The 15,624-nt window shown below is 34.4% G+C and overlaps 2 protein-coding genes across 2 annotated transcripts in view; one reads left to right on the forward strand and one right to left on the reverse strand.

Annotated features, from left to right (window-relative positions):
- Positions 1–15,624, forward strand: part of LOC111418640 (probable cyclin-dependent serine/threonine-protein kinase DDB_G0292550) — a 51,512-nt gene that overhangs the window by 16,237 nt on the left and 19,651 nt on the right. The gene's annotated exons all lie outside the window — the stretch shown is intronic.
- On the reverse strand, positions 9,936–14,179 carry LOC111421323 (glutamate dehydrogenase, mitochondrial-like). Its single transcript, XM_023054463.2, has 2 exons — positions 13,343–14,179; positions 9,936–10,902 (listed from the first exon to the last, which is right to left on the reverse strand). Exons 1-2 carry the CDS (start codon positions 14,103–14,105, stop codon positions 10,013–10,015), a joined length of 1,653 nt encoding a protein of 550 aa, XP_022910231.1. The 5' UTR covers positions 14,106–14,179; the 3' UTR covers positions 9,936–10,012.

The raw sequence follows: 15,624 nt of genomic DNA on the forward strand, positions 1-15,624 counted from the left end.
AATGTATATCTCCATCAGATATGATTCGAATAGTGTAGATACTGGATAAGGTAGATAGGTTTTAAGTTTGACTATAAGACCGTCATGCCATACTCTGTCGAAAGCCTGTAACAGGTCTAAAAAAGTTGCTGTACAATATTTTTTTGGCTTCTAGGGCATCTCTAGCTGATCTCATTACTCTGTGCACTTGTTCTATGGTACCATGTTGTTTTCTAAACCCAAATTGAGAGTTAGGAATTAACTTTTTGTCTGCTATGATGCTCTGAAGTCTCTTCAATAAGAGGTTTTTGAACACTTTTGAAAGCAATGGAAATAAACTTATTGGGCTATAGTCACGTCGATTTTATTTGGTTTCAGCACCATAGTTATCTGGGACACCTTCTATTGTATCGGGAATGATCCTAGTCTTGCGATTGCGTCGAAGTTAAGCAGAGATAAGAATATGTTTTAAGCTCACATAATTGAAAGTGTCCAGTGAAGTTTCATTTAGTCCTTTATGCTGGGATAATTCTGGTTGAGGTTGAGAGACGTTATGCAGGTAATCCGCAAAGGTATTTGCTTTTTCTTCGTTACTTCTTCTCCAGTAACCATCACTTTTTGTGCGATAGGCACAACGCCAACTCTAGCAATGGAGGTTCTGCTTGGCCTATCTCCTCTGCATTTGCATATAGAGAAAGTGGCTAGAACAACCATTTACAGATTTAAGCAATATGCTCAAAACTGTTCCGACATGTCCTACCAATGGGCTGCGGAAGACATTATAAGCACTGATACTGTGCTATCAATGCCGTCAGATTTGGCGGTATCACTATCAGTGATTAATGCTCGATACCAGATTGTACTGCCTGAGCGGCAGTCCTGGGTCGAAAATGAAAATTCTCTGGTTCAGGCAGACATTTGCTTGTACACAGATGGATCAAAAACGCCTGAAGGGGTAGGAGCAGGAGTATACTGCCAGACACCTCGAATTAAGCAAGCCTACAGCCTGGGTACGTACTGTACTGTATTCCAGGCGGAAGTATTTGCTATTGACATGGGTACTAAAATCCTTCTTGAAAGAGGGGTGAAGAACATGACAGTACGAATTTTCTCAGACAGTCAAGCCGCTCTCCAGGCGCTGCAAGCCGTGAAAACGGTGTCGGCTCTGGTTAATGATTGTAAGAGAACATTAAACACACTGAGTTGTGATAACAGAGTCTCTCTGATCTGGGTCCCGGGTCACTCTGGGGTTGCTGGCAATGAAGCGGCAGATAAGCTAGCACGAGATGGCAGCGCTGAAGCGTTTGTGGGACCGGAACCAGCAGTTGGTGTATCATTTGCGATGGCCAAATATAGGATTGGACTGTGGGCTGAAGAGAGACTTCGCTTACTGTGGACCAGTTCTCCTGGAATGAGACATGCTAAGGGTAACTGTCAAACCCGGAAAATTTTAGGACTTGCCCGTAGTAGCATAAAAGTTCTAATGGGTGTTTTTACTGGGCACTGCCGATTAAAAGCACACCTCAACTTGTTGGGTTTAGCCGACGATGTTGAATGCCGACTATGTGCGGAGGAAGCAGAGACGGTTGAGCATGTTTTATGCCACTGCCCTGCCGTTAACCGTATCAGATTCTCGATTTTTGGGTCGCAGTTTATCTCCTCAAAAGATCTGAATGACCTTTCGCCGAGCAAGGTATTAATGTTCGTTAAGAGCATTGGACTGCACGGTGAAATTTGATAACGATATCTATCGGGGTACAATAGATCCTTAGGGTCGCGGTGCAAGGTTGGTTGGTCCGCCTACCCGATATGTATTCTATGTAATGTAATGTAATGTAACCATCACTTTTTCTGATGGGCGTATTAACAATTTGTTGCCATATAATTTTATTTGTTAGCTTCCATATTGAGTAATTCCTTTCCTTATCATTAGAGAGATTACTAAGAAAATAGCTAATGTTTTCGTTTTTGAAACGTTTTATTATTCAGTTTTGTTCTAATATCAGACGATCGAGTTGTCTGTTTTTCTTAATATTCTTTTCTCTCTAATCATTTTGTTAATATCGCGTAGATAATGAATTATTTTATTATGATGCTTTGGTTGAGGAGTCGATATTGCAGCTCGATATTGCAGCTTTTTGAATACTTTTTGTGATGTCCGCTTCATTTTTGAGAGGTATATTCAAGTTTACTGAGTTAACTATCGTATATCCTGGAAGATAGTCCAATTAATCATTTTATTTGTTATGTTAGGTGACTTGGGTATGTAGTGACAATGTAAGTAATTTGTAGAAATCTTCTTAATTATACAAAAGTCAATCAGATCGGGTACTTTTGACATATCGGAAGGCCAATAACTTGGTTGTCCTCTAAAGAATGTTATTAACTTATTTTCTTCTATAGTTTTATACAAACTTATTCCTCTTGGTGTAATAAGTCGTGATCCCCACTGAAGATGTTTGGCATTATATTCGCTTGCAGCTATAAATCGGTAGCCTAATGTTGCAAAATATTCTCTGAAGTATTCTTCCTTTATCGACTTATTTAGACAACTGATGTTGCTTGTATATTAACATATAAAGTTGAGATAAAAAATCATACCAACTATGTTTATGATAACTAAGAAATTATTTATAGCACATTGAATCTTCATTAAATATGCTTTAAAATGTTCTTTATTTCATTGTTATATCTCAATTCGTTCTTAAGATACGAATTTTTAAAATTGTATGTTTCAAAACAATAACACTCAAAAATCATCAACGAAACGACGATTATTATTATTTAAAGATTTCACTTGTGCGTGTAGATCTTTGAGAAGATGAGTTATACTTTCTATACCAACCAAAGAAATCGGCGAAATGTCACCGTTACATCGGGCTGCCACTTTTATTGAGTCAACAATTTATCGAGTTATATTCGAAGAAAATGTTATGTTTATTTAATTGATTTTATATCGTAAAAAAGAAGATTTGAGGAAGCATTGCAATCAATTTAAACTAGATATTGCCGTTTGAAGAAATGAAAACGTAAAAGTCGATTGTAAAAGTAAAATTAAAGTAAAAGTTATTAATTAACGAACAAAAGTTAATTTATAAAAATCGATTCTTTACAATGAGATAAAATCGTCGGAAAGTTTTAATCCATTAATATTCCCAAACTCATCAATCTTTATCATCTCAGCTCTTTTCTATATTTTTCTTTGACCCAATGACTTTATATTGTTGTGATAAACTGAAGAGACAATATTCTTGATTCTTGTTTTAGATGACATCTTGCATCACGTACGTGTATAGATAACGTCTTGAAATAATGAAATTTTGACATTTAAGTTGTTCCTTTTGTAGATGAGGCGACCTTTTAAAACTTTTCCATTTAAAATTCTACTTATTTATTTTGTATGCGTGAGTGAGTGACTTCGCTTTTATATTTAAAATTCATCTTCAATGTCTTCTTTCAAACAACTAAAATGCGCAATGAAATCTAAGCAAATCTAATCAAATCATATCTTGCGGTTTTCGGTTTATCCTGAACATATAAAACTTATTACGTAGAATTAACGCATTCGACACGTGTGAGATATAATTACAGCAACATTAATTGCTTCAATTCTAAAGATAGGAAATGAAAATTTAAAAAAAACTTTATTCTGGGTATCGTTAGATTTATAAACGATTTTCTAGATTTAGAAAGTTTATAAAACCCGAAAAAAATAAAAATAAAATGACATTTTTTCTTCGAATTTAAAACCATCACTTTCGCTTTATATCAACATCTGTATCATATTACATAACGTTTCGAATCGTCTTAATACGTCATTTATTAAAAAAAAAGAGTTATTTTAACGTAATCAACGATTTTAAAATTTAAAGTGACCTTAAAAACCACGTCTTTTACAACTTCTCTGCTAATTTAAACCTTCGATTCATCACGATTTCGGTCTGATGTTTATTTACGGCCTGAGAAGTCCTTCGATTTGTGTTCTCATCACATGGTTTTAATACAATTGGTGACCTTATTAAACTACTTAAAAAAATTAAGTAACAAAAAATTAAAGAAAATTGGGAGAAACTGAGTAAATTTGTTTTTTAATTAAAAAAGTTTTATAAAAGTTTTATTGAGCTAAATTAATCGATTATGATTGGTTAGATAAAGGCTAAATGATGGTTGGTAATGATTTCTTTAGAGAGGAATGATGCTTAGCGAAGAAAGGTACGTTTATAATTGGCTTTAATAGATTTTTAAGATGTTGGTAAAGGATTACTTTTAATTGTTAACTTTAATTAACAATAAATGTATGTGGAAAATCGATTTCTTGAGATGTCTAATTAATTGATGAAGTTTTCATTCTGCTACATCAAGTACTTTTTTAAAAGTTATATTTAATTTGGTTTTGTGTATTGTATAAAGTAATAAGTGGTTTCTTGCGGAAGTTTTTTTATGTTCATTGTGTGCTACAAATTTTTACTTCCACTTTTGGGGTTTTCTCTTCTAGGGCGCTTCGCTTTCACATTGACCGCATCAATAAGTTGCTGCGCGATCAAATCCTGTTCATTTTTGTTACCCAATTATCAATTCTGTCAATTAACGCAGCTATATCGATAAATTCCCAGATAAAAGCTTTCTAAACCTGCAATTGTAGATAAAATAGATTGAAACTTACAATTTCGCCGTTTATTTAGTTTTCTTTATTTTCCAAAAGTGGTGTTGTGGGCGGTATTAACACATCATAACCTTATATTACTGGTATTAGTAATTCGTTTAATGTAGAAATTCAATGCCAAGTAATTCAAGTTGTTCCACACTCGTCTTAAGAGTTTCTAATAATCAGTTTCATATCACTTCATCATTAATTGTGTAAATACTACATGTACATATGAAAGTAGTAAAATAGCAAATGAAATAACTAAGTTTTGTTTGAATTTGAGGATTTGTTGTAAATATCCTTTCAATATAGACTTTAATGGCCGTTCCTCATTTGTTAGAAATTCGGAAGTTTTATCAAACATTTCTGCTTCATTATTAACATAGAATCCTGCTTTTTACCATTTCAATTTTTTACTCCCACATTTTTTCTATATATCTCCACTATCTTGTATATTTTGGTATAATATAATAATTAATATTGCGGATTTTGCTAATTAGTATAGTTGCAGAAATCCACCTATCTCAGTCTTACTGCACCCAAACTAAACTCAACACAAGTTAAATCTAGTTTAATCACACTCAAGGCACGCACACAAAATTTGTCTCAGCCCAAACCACGCTACACAACGCAACTTATGCTATTCATAACTAATTCAGCATGTCCATGCCGAAACCTGACACTATATATACAAAATCCAGCGCAATAAGACTCATGCCAAGCACACCACACTTAACCAAACTCAAAGTCTGCCTCTTCAGCACATCTACTCCAAAATGAGAGCCAACCCAAATTAACCGAAGTACACGCCAGCTAAATTCATGCCCAAACCAACCTCAACATAAGCCAAACTTAATCCACATAACCCTTAACCATGCAAACCCAGCCTATTTTCATACAAAGTTTACCTAAATCCAGCTCAACAGTGTAACAAATACGGCTTAAAATTCATAATTTGATCTGAAACAAATTTCTGTCTAGTTCATTCTTTTCTGGGAGATATAAAAAAAAATATACGTTTGCATATTTTTGGTTGCCCTATTCATAACCAATCCAGCACATCCACTTTAATATCAGATCCAACCCTAACTATCGAAGTCAACACCAGATAACCCATACCCAAACCAAATTTATCATAAGCCAAACCTAATCCACATAACCATCAACCCTGCAAACCCAGCCTATTCTCATACAAAGTTTATTTCAATCCGAACTACGTTGCACAATGCAACCCTATTCACAACTAATCCAGCACATCCGCTTGAAACTATACCCAAAGCAATCCAAATCCAGCTCAATCAGATGCTCAACCCAGCCTATCCAAACTTAAAATTTGCCTCTATTCAAACCAAGCAAAATAACCTATTCCAAAATATTCATAACTAGGGCAACCAAAAATATGCTCAAAAAATGATAGTTTAAGTATTTAAAAAATTGAAGAGTGGAAGTAAAGTCAAAGGTGATAAGTGCCAAAATTTCGGATTTTTAGTTAGATCCATAGAGATCTAAAACATCATAAAGATGTTATGTACCACTCTTTATGTCCTGACAAGGGTGTTATGTTAAAATGTAAATTTTTGCACTTGTCACCTTTGTTACTTCCACTGTTCAATTATAAAAAGGAAACTTCGTCTGTTTGCAAGTAAAACAATCTTATACATTGAAAAACTTCGTTCCACCTCCATTGAAGTTATAGGTGCAAATTTAAGTGCTAGTACTTCACTAACAGTGTATTTATTATCTATTTCTGTGGATCCTCTACTCAAACATGTAGAAATTTCTTTCAAAATAGAAAAACCATGATTTTTTGAAATAACCATAGCAATTTTCTTCTTTACTAACTTAGCAGCTTCACTGTTTACGCCATTAATTAAGTCCTGACGTTTTGTAGAAAGCAGAAGCCCATCCGTTTCAAATGTTTTTATTGATGCACTAAGAAAGCTATAATTTGATGCAATGAAAATCAAGTCTGAAGTTACTTTTACTATGTAGGGAGCAGCATCTGATACAAAGAATAAAATCATGTCTCACCCAAAATCTTAATAGAATCAATCAGATTCAAGCCAAGCACCTCAAACTTAATCCATGAAAACCACAATCATGCAGAACCTAGCTTATCCAAACTCAACGTCTTCAGCACATCTACTCCGAAATTAGAGCCAACCCAAATCACCGAAGTCAAGCCACCAAACTCATACCCAAACCAACTTCAACATAAGCCAAACCTTATTCACATAACCCTCAACCAAGCAAACCCAGTCTATTCTCATACATAGTTTACCTCAATCCGAACTACTGTATTCACAATTAATCCAGCACATCTGCTTGAAACCATACCCAAGACAACCCAAAAGAAATGTAGAAATTTCTTTGAAAATAGAAAAACCATGATTTTTGGAAATAACCATATCCATTTTTTTCTTTACTAATTTAGCAGCTTCACTGTTTATGGCATTAATTAACTCCTGAGTTTTTGTCACTATATCAACCTGTGTAGAAAGCGGAAGCCCAACTGTTTCCAATGTTTTTATTGATGCACTAAGAAAGCCATAATTTGATGCAATGAAAATCAAGTCTGATTTTATTGTATTGTCATTTAGTAGGCCCTTTGAAATTTTGATTGACGCAGCGTTCTCTTCGTCTAATGCATCAAACATATCCCAATTATTTCGAAGTTAGTGGCATAGTAGTTTGCCGCTTTAATCCATATTCCCCAGTGAGTAGTTCCTGGTTGGGTTGGGTTGCCTGAGCTGCTTTTACCATGTAGGGAGCAGCATCTGATACAAAGAGTAAACTCATGTCTCACGCACAATCTTAATAGAATCATCGAAAAGCCTTGCAATAGTGCTATGATTCGCTCAATCAAGCACGAAACAAAAATTTTTGTTTAGCAATCAACTCATCTTGATCCAAAATACTAATAATGACATTTGACACATATCTTCCTCTTGTATCTGTTGTTTCGTCGATTGAAATCCACAAGAAGCGACCGTTGATGCATTTCTATATAAGGTCTATGATATTTTTTTTGTACTCTGTGTATGATTCTAGGAATGATACTAATTTTTTGTTGCGCATATTATACAGGATGTCCTGCAATGATTGTACAATACTTTACCAGCATATTCTCTGGTCGAAAATAGACAAAAGATTCTAATTTATAAGATTAGACTTAATCGCATATAAAAATGGTAAACTAGGTGGCCACGTAACAGGACCACGTGACAGTATACTCGAGTAGCACGTGCATAATGTGCTGGTGCTTCATCGTGCATAAAGGTTTGCAAGCATTTGCAGAGGTTATTCATCAAATGCCTCAGTAAGCTCATTTTGTAAAAAATTATGGAAGCATCGGCTGTCAATCTATTTGGAATAAAAAAATGGACCTAATAACTGGTCACCTATAACTCCGTTCCATACATTAACACTCATAGCCACTGATGATGAGTTTCTAGTATTGCATGGAGATTGTTATCAGTCAAATTGTGCGCATTATGGATATTAAGAATTCCGTTTTGAGTAAGTGTTGCTTCTTCCGCAAACACACTGTTTATGGGAAAGTCGACGTTTAGTACCTCTTCCTATACGGCTCACCTACAAAAATATATTGTTTTTTGCTATAATTTTCTGTAAAAGCTTAAAAAGTGTTGTAATGATACGGATAAAGCAACTGCTCCCTTGCAGTGAACGGTTGTTTTCTTGTACAGAAATTTTTCTAATGCTGGTTGAGGCATTTTCATCAATACTTCTCAAAGCTGCTTCTTCTAATTTCACATGATGGAACTACAACTTTGAATATCTCAACAATGGACCATTTTCGGACCTATGTTGATGGACCTGGTGAAGTATTGTATAATCGTTGCGGGACATTCTGTATATAGGTATCTCAGCGGAAATTAGTACACTACACTACATAGATCTTTTGTAAATTTAATATCTTTTGGTTTGAATGTGGAACATTCAGCAAAATAGCCTTCAAAATCAGATCCAACCTAACTATGAAAGTCAACATCAGCTAACCCATACCCAAACCAAATTTATCATAAGCCAAATCCAAGTTAATTACATTCTAACCACACAGATCAAAGCTAGCCCATATAATCCATAACCATGTGAACCTAGCCTATCCTAACTTAAAATTTGCCTCTAGCCAAACCAAGCAAAATGATCTTAGTATTACAAAATATTCATAACCAATCCACTTCAAAATCAGATCCAACCTTAACTATCGAAGTCAACACCAGTTGACACATATCCAAACCAAACTCAACATAAGCAAAATACAGCTTAATTACATTCAACCCACATACACTAAACCTAACTCATATAACCCATAACCATGCAAATTTAGTTTGTACCCATCAAAATCTGTTCCAACCCAAACCACGCAACACAACTCGACCCAACCAATTCACAACCAACCCAGTATGTATCCTTTCTTGGGCAACCAAATGAAATTAATAAACATCCACACCGTGAAAAACCATTAATAGAGCTGAGATCCCGTCGTTGCAACTTGCAACCATTTTGGAAGCAGCAAAAAGTATTTTTGTAGTGATTTTTTAGATCACTCATTATTTTTTTTCCATAAAACCAACACTCCGCTATAGAAGAACATTTTTGCTCGTCATAAACATGCTTGATATCTGACAGAACATCACTAATCTCAAATTGTGTCTGAATCTTGTAGAAGAAGCACATTTCTAAACATATCAAGAGTCAGGACTACTTAGGCTTAGGAATTTCTTGTTGCAGGTTTTGAATTTCATCACAATTTCTTCTTACTCTTTATTTTGTAAGTTTTTCTTAATCCTTTTAGTTTTCTATGTATTCTTTTTTATATATTTGTAATCTTTTAGTGATGACATTTGTGTTGAAAATATTTGATGATGATTTATTATCTCGATTACATAAGTCGTAATGGCAATAAAAAAAGTAATATTTAAAAACAATGACAACACAATCTCTTTATAACAATCAGATGAAGAAAAAAAAAGTTCATAAAAAGAGATAATCTCGCTCGTTAATAAAGAAATGAATTGCTTGAGTAACCGATGCGAGGTCCGGATAGGAAATCGTCCGAGGTGAATGCGAATATGTGAAATGGAAGGCGCATTTTTCGCACATTTCCCATTCATCTAGTCTTACTTGGTATAAAACGCCTCCGCGTCTCTTCCTGTCTTAACGCTAACTAACTGGGCAACGTTAGGTGAAAGAAAGAATGAAGAGAGCATCAAACAATGGTATTATATAATCTCGTTTCACACTTGAACCAACACAGTCTATTTAAAAATTTAAAAACAAGAAAAAATATGTTATATTAATTTATTTTGTCTAATTTTGACACAGAAATAAACCCTATGTACAATAAAAGCAATTAGTTTTTACTTAAAAAGCCAATCCGGCTTCATTGGTGGTGTGAAAAACTTTCTCAATAGCGTTAACATAAGCGGCTGCTCTTAAATCTGTACCTAAATTGTGTTCTTTAGCAGCTATTAAAATCTCTTTAAACGTCCGTTCCATCGTCCAAGCTAAACCTGAATGAACGATATCCACTTCGGAAGCGCCATGAATTCTTTTTTGAAACGCTTCCGATGGAATGATCGGTATTCTTGGGGTTTCACCACCAAAGTGTTTCGCCAAAGACTCCTCAACGGAAGCTAATAGGTGATAATTTGTGTCTCTCTCGTATTTGAAGGTTAATCGTCCAAACGAAGTGTGATTAATATTTTTTAACCATTCGAAATAAGAAACGGTTACCCCACCAGAATTTGCATAAATGTCAGGGAGGATTATCGTATTCTTTTTTAAAAGTACTTTGTCTCCAGCCGGTGTTATCGGGCCATTAGCACCTTCGGCGATTAATTTGGTGTTAATATTTTGGGCAACCTCCTTCGTGATTAACTTCTCACCGGCTGCCGGAACTAAAATATCGCACGGTTCGAAAAGAAGATTTTTTCCTTTATAAGCTTCAGCCCCCGGATAACCTACCACGGTACCTTTACTTAATTTATAATTTTGCAATTCTAAAATGTTAATTCCGTTCTTATTGTATATAGAACCATCCATTTCGAGTATTCCAATGCATTTAGCACCTTGCCTACTAAAATATCGGGCTACGTGAATACCAACGTTTCCAAATCCTTGAACGATAAATGTTTTATTTTTCCAACCAACTGGTAAATTAACCAATTTCATAAAATGTTCGCTATTTATTACGTGATCGACACTATGAAAAATTCCTCTTCCGGTTGCAGCAGTTCTTCCATGAATACCACCTTGGGAAAGAGAAAAAAGGAGATTAATTAAATTAAGGATCTAATAAATACACTAAAATCAATTTCAAACTGGCTTAAACTCTAAAACTGTCAAGTTTGAGATTTTAATATCTTATGAGGCAAAACTAAGGGCAGCTAAGAAACTGCAGATGTTACAAGGAAGAAGATTTCTTATAATCATTAGACAGGTTTGAAAACTTTGTCAAAATGTATAACACTCTTGAGATCTTGCTATGAATTCAGACTATAACGCAGCTATTAGAATAAATGCTCATCAGCTGTATTTGACAGCCTTGCAATTATTATTATTTAAATTATTTTGACTTCAAAAAGCACACTGAAACTTATTTTGCAAGCATGTACCAAGCAGATAGTGAGGCAACCTATGAAGTAGAAATGAGCAAACTCAACATATTTGGCGACTAAAGTATAATCTGTCAAACAATCTTGTACAAACAATTTGCACCAAATTCCATCAAATTTAACAATTCATGACACTTTAACTGATTCTTTTCATGATGTGTGTGTGAAGTTTTAGCACATTGAGAATAGATACAAGAATGAGGATATGGCTCAGATCTCTAATTACTGAGCAGCTACTAAGTTAGCTATGCATGAAATGTTCATCGAGACCAGTTTTGCAAAAGTTTTGCCATTACTATTCAACTATTGTGTTCTTTGACACAATGTTTTGAAAAAAACGTAGTAAAGTTGAAAATGTGTATTTGATCGACAGTTATTAAATAATTTCAGCATGAAAAACTATTATTGCAATGATTTTCGATTTTTGACACAGTTTTGGTTCAGTCTGGGCCACAGTGCGACGAGTCAAAAACGAACATATACTGTGTAATTGGATCGCCAGAGGCCGTCTAACACACAAAATTTTCGGTAAAGCTCTGTTGACACCTACCGACATAAAGGAACAAGACCTTGGGACAATACCAAGGTTCATTAAGAACCTACATTTGTCCTAAACTTTTGGAGAGCTAAAGTTATAATAGATCTTACAGGTAGCGGTAATGAGGGGGGCCACTCCCCTCAGCCTAGCGCTAGTTAGCATAAAATATCACTATGTTGCATATTTTTATTGAAATAAAACTAGAACTAACACTAGCTCTATCATTAGAACTAACACCAAGACCTAGAAATAGAATCATTCGGGTTTAGTCGTCTTGAGAGACTTGCGACTAAATCCGAATGTTTCTAGTTATAGATCTAGTGTTAGTTCTAATTTTAATTATTTCTACTATTTCTTTAATTGTTTAATTACTTTCTAGTTCTAGGTCTAGTACTAGTGCTTTTAGACATCTGTTAAGACGTCCAAAACCTTTTTCCAAGCAAAACTTTTCCTTTGCAGAACTTCCTGTACTATACTATTAAGCTATAGTTCTTTTTTTTTTCTATAATACTTGTCAAGGTAAATTGTTTAGGGTTTCTGTTGGTATTACCCTTATAAAATTGGTTGTTTCCTTGATTTTTAGTAACATTAGAATGATTAGTTTTTGCATTTATTTTATTTTAATTTTATTACTTTTGACTTTTGGAATAACGAAAGCTCAAACGTCAGTGTGACATTTATTTCAAAACATGATAAAACAAAACTCCCTGTTAATTTTGCCAACTTTACAACAATTTGACAGGTATTATAGAAAAAATAACGAACTTTATGTTGCATTTTATGTGGGATATTGTAAGTATATTGCAAGTTATATGAAATTCTCAGTAAATTTTTACTTATTTTTCACTAAAAAATACACTAAAATCAATTTCAAACTGGCTTAAACCTTAAAACTGTCAAGTTTGAGATTTTAATATCTTATGAGGCAAAACTAAGGGCAGCTAAGAAACTGCAGATGTTACAAGGAAGAAGATTTCTTATAATCATTAGACAGGTTTGAAAACTTTGTCAAAATGTATAACACTATTGAGATCTTGCTATGAATTTAGACTATAACGCAGCTATTAGAATAAACGCTCATCAGCTGTATTTGACAGCCTTGCAATCAAACGTTATTGTCGTCAATGTTTTCAAGGTGTCAACATAAATTATTTTGACTTCAAAAAGAACACTGCAACTTATTTTGCAAGCATGTACCAAGCAGATAGTGAGGCAACCTATGAAGTAGAAGTGAAAGTCGAAATGTAGTCCAACATCAGCAAACCCAATATAATTGGTGACTAAAGTATAATCTGCAATACAGTTTTGTGCAAAAAGCTTGCACCAAATTCCAACAAATTTAACAATTCATCACATTGAGAAGAATGAGAATATGGCTCAAGTCTATAATTACTGAGCAGCTGCTAAGTTAGCTATGCATGAAATGTTCATCGAGATCAGTTTTGCAAAAGTTTTGCCATTACTATTTTACCTTTTTAGTTCTTTGACACAATGTTTTGATGATAACAGAAAAACTCTGATGGATTTAATTCCACTTACCTTGATTTATGGGTTTCCCCGTAACACATCCATAAGCCATAATATCATTATATCCAAATGTTTTATGATAAGTATCACAAATCCAAGACATTTCTCTTTCTCCAGTTGCCATATCAGGAGCTGGAACGTCCAATTGTGGACCGATCATCATCTTCCTAGCTAATTCAATAGTTAATCTTCTCGTAATCCGTTCTAATTCGGTGACGCTGTAATTTCTCGGATTGATTTTAACTCCACCTTTTGATCCGCCGTACGGTAAATTAGCACTAGCACATTTATAAGTCATTAATGCTGCTAATGCATAAACTTCGTCAGCGCATACTCCGGTTGCGTATCTTATACCACCTTTAGTGGGCATTTTATGGCATTTATGCATAGCTCGATAGGCTCGTATCATTTCGTAACTTCCGTTATCACGTTTAATTGGGAAATTAATTTCCAACATAGAATCGCACTGTTCCAAATAAGTCATTACATTTTTTACTTTAGCTTTTCGACACTCTTCATTCATAGGCGGTTGCCCTTTGATTTTTTTTAACGATTCGACCAATTTCTTTTCGACTACCAATCGGGCTTTGTGAAAATTGTATTGAACCATACTGTAAAACGCCGGATCCGCTTCTTCGTCGATATTCGCGAGTTCTTCGGGCATTACTCCGAGTTCGGCGTAACATCTTTGCGATGGTTTAGTGATGATGGTGATAACAGCGCGTTTCTTCGTTACGTGATGAAAATACAATTTTAAATGATTAAATAGAGACATTTATTTTTTGCCCAAAAAACGCAAAGTGACACAAAAATAATGATCATTTGACTGAAATATGACTTATTTCGATTTTTGTGATTGAGAATTTGTTTATATTTTTAATAATCATTTTATTGCTTAGATACATTTAATTTAATTTAAAACTTTTAATTTGATTAATCTAATATTAATATTCTTTGGATTAATACGTGAAGGAAGTGTTTGAATAAATAAATTTAATGCATATAAATTCCAACAGGAATCTACGCCGTTGCGTTCTTCTGAATAATAACTATAGTTATAGTTATTATTAGTAGAACTAATAATAGTAGAACTATAGTTATAGTTATTATTAGTATTAGAGCGACCACTAATACTACAATTAACACTAGACCTAGAACTAGAAACATTTGGGTTTAGTTCGATGAAAAATATATAACAATTTAGCGCTGAACAATAGCTAAAACTAGAACTAATTGCGCAAACCCGAAACTTTCTAGTTCTAGGTCTAGTGTTAGTTCTAGTTTCAGTTCAATGAAAATATACAACAACTTAACATTGTAGTGTTAGTTCTAGTTTTAATTGTTATTCAACGCTAGGTTGTAGTATATTTTAATTGAACTATAACTAGATCTAGAAGCATTCGAATGTTATTAATTCTAGGTGTGGTGTTAGTTCTAATGATAGTACAAGTATAAATTCTAGCTATTAGAACTAACACTAGATCTAGAACTAGACACTTTCAGGTTAAGAAAAGGTGTTTGACGTTACGAATGTCATGTTGCAACTTTTTTGTACTACACATCTTTGTTTTTTAAAATTTTAAAACCGTTCCTTGTATATCTTGAGACAGATACAAAGTCTTCTATAAGAAAACATTTACTTTAACTTCGCTAAAGTTACCCAGGTTTGAGCGGAAATCGTTCTTTATATACCTTTGTAAAGATAAAAAGATTCGTATAAGAAAATATTTATCATCACTCCGCCGAGGTTGCTTGCGGGTGAGGCGCTGGTTTTATAGTATGAACATGCTTTTGGAGATTCTACCGCCTCGTCCGGAAGCAACCTCGGCGAAGTGACGTAAATGTTTTCTTACAGAAGATTATATTTTTACAAAGATGTATAAAGACGATTTTGCTTCAAATCGCCGAGGTCACTTGCGAGCGAGGTGCTACTTTTGATAAATCAACACGAAATAGTCAGCTCTAGAAAGTTCTACTGCCTCGCCCGCAAGCGACCTCGGCAGAGTGAGGTTAAATATTTTGTTATAGAAAACTTTGTATCTTTACAAAGATACAAAAAGAACGAGTTCGCCTCAAATCGCCGAGGTTGCTTGCGGGCAAGGCGCTACTTTTGATAAATCAACAGAAAATAGTCAGCTGTAAAAAGTTCTACTGCCTCGTCCGCAAGCGACCTCAGCAGAGTGAGGTTAAATGTTTTGGTATAGATCGCCGAGGTCACTTGCGGGCGAGGGGCTACTTTTGATAAATCAATACGAAATAGTCAGCCCTACAAATTTCTACAGCCTCGCCCGCAA

Source organism: Onthophagus taurus, chromosome 3, assembly GCF_036711975.1.
Source record: "Onthophagus taurus isolate NC chromosome 3, IU_Otau_3.0, whole genome shotgun sequence".
In the NCBI taxonomy this organism is placed as follows: domain Eukaryota; kingdom Metazoa; phylum Arthropoda; class Insecta; order Coleoptera; family Scarabaeidae; genus Onthophagus; species Onthophagus taurus.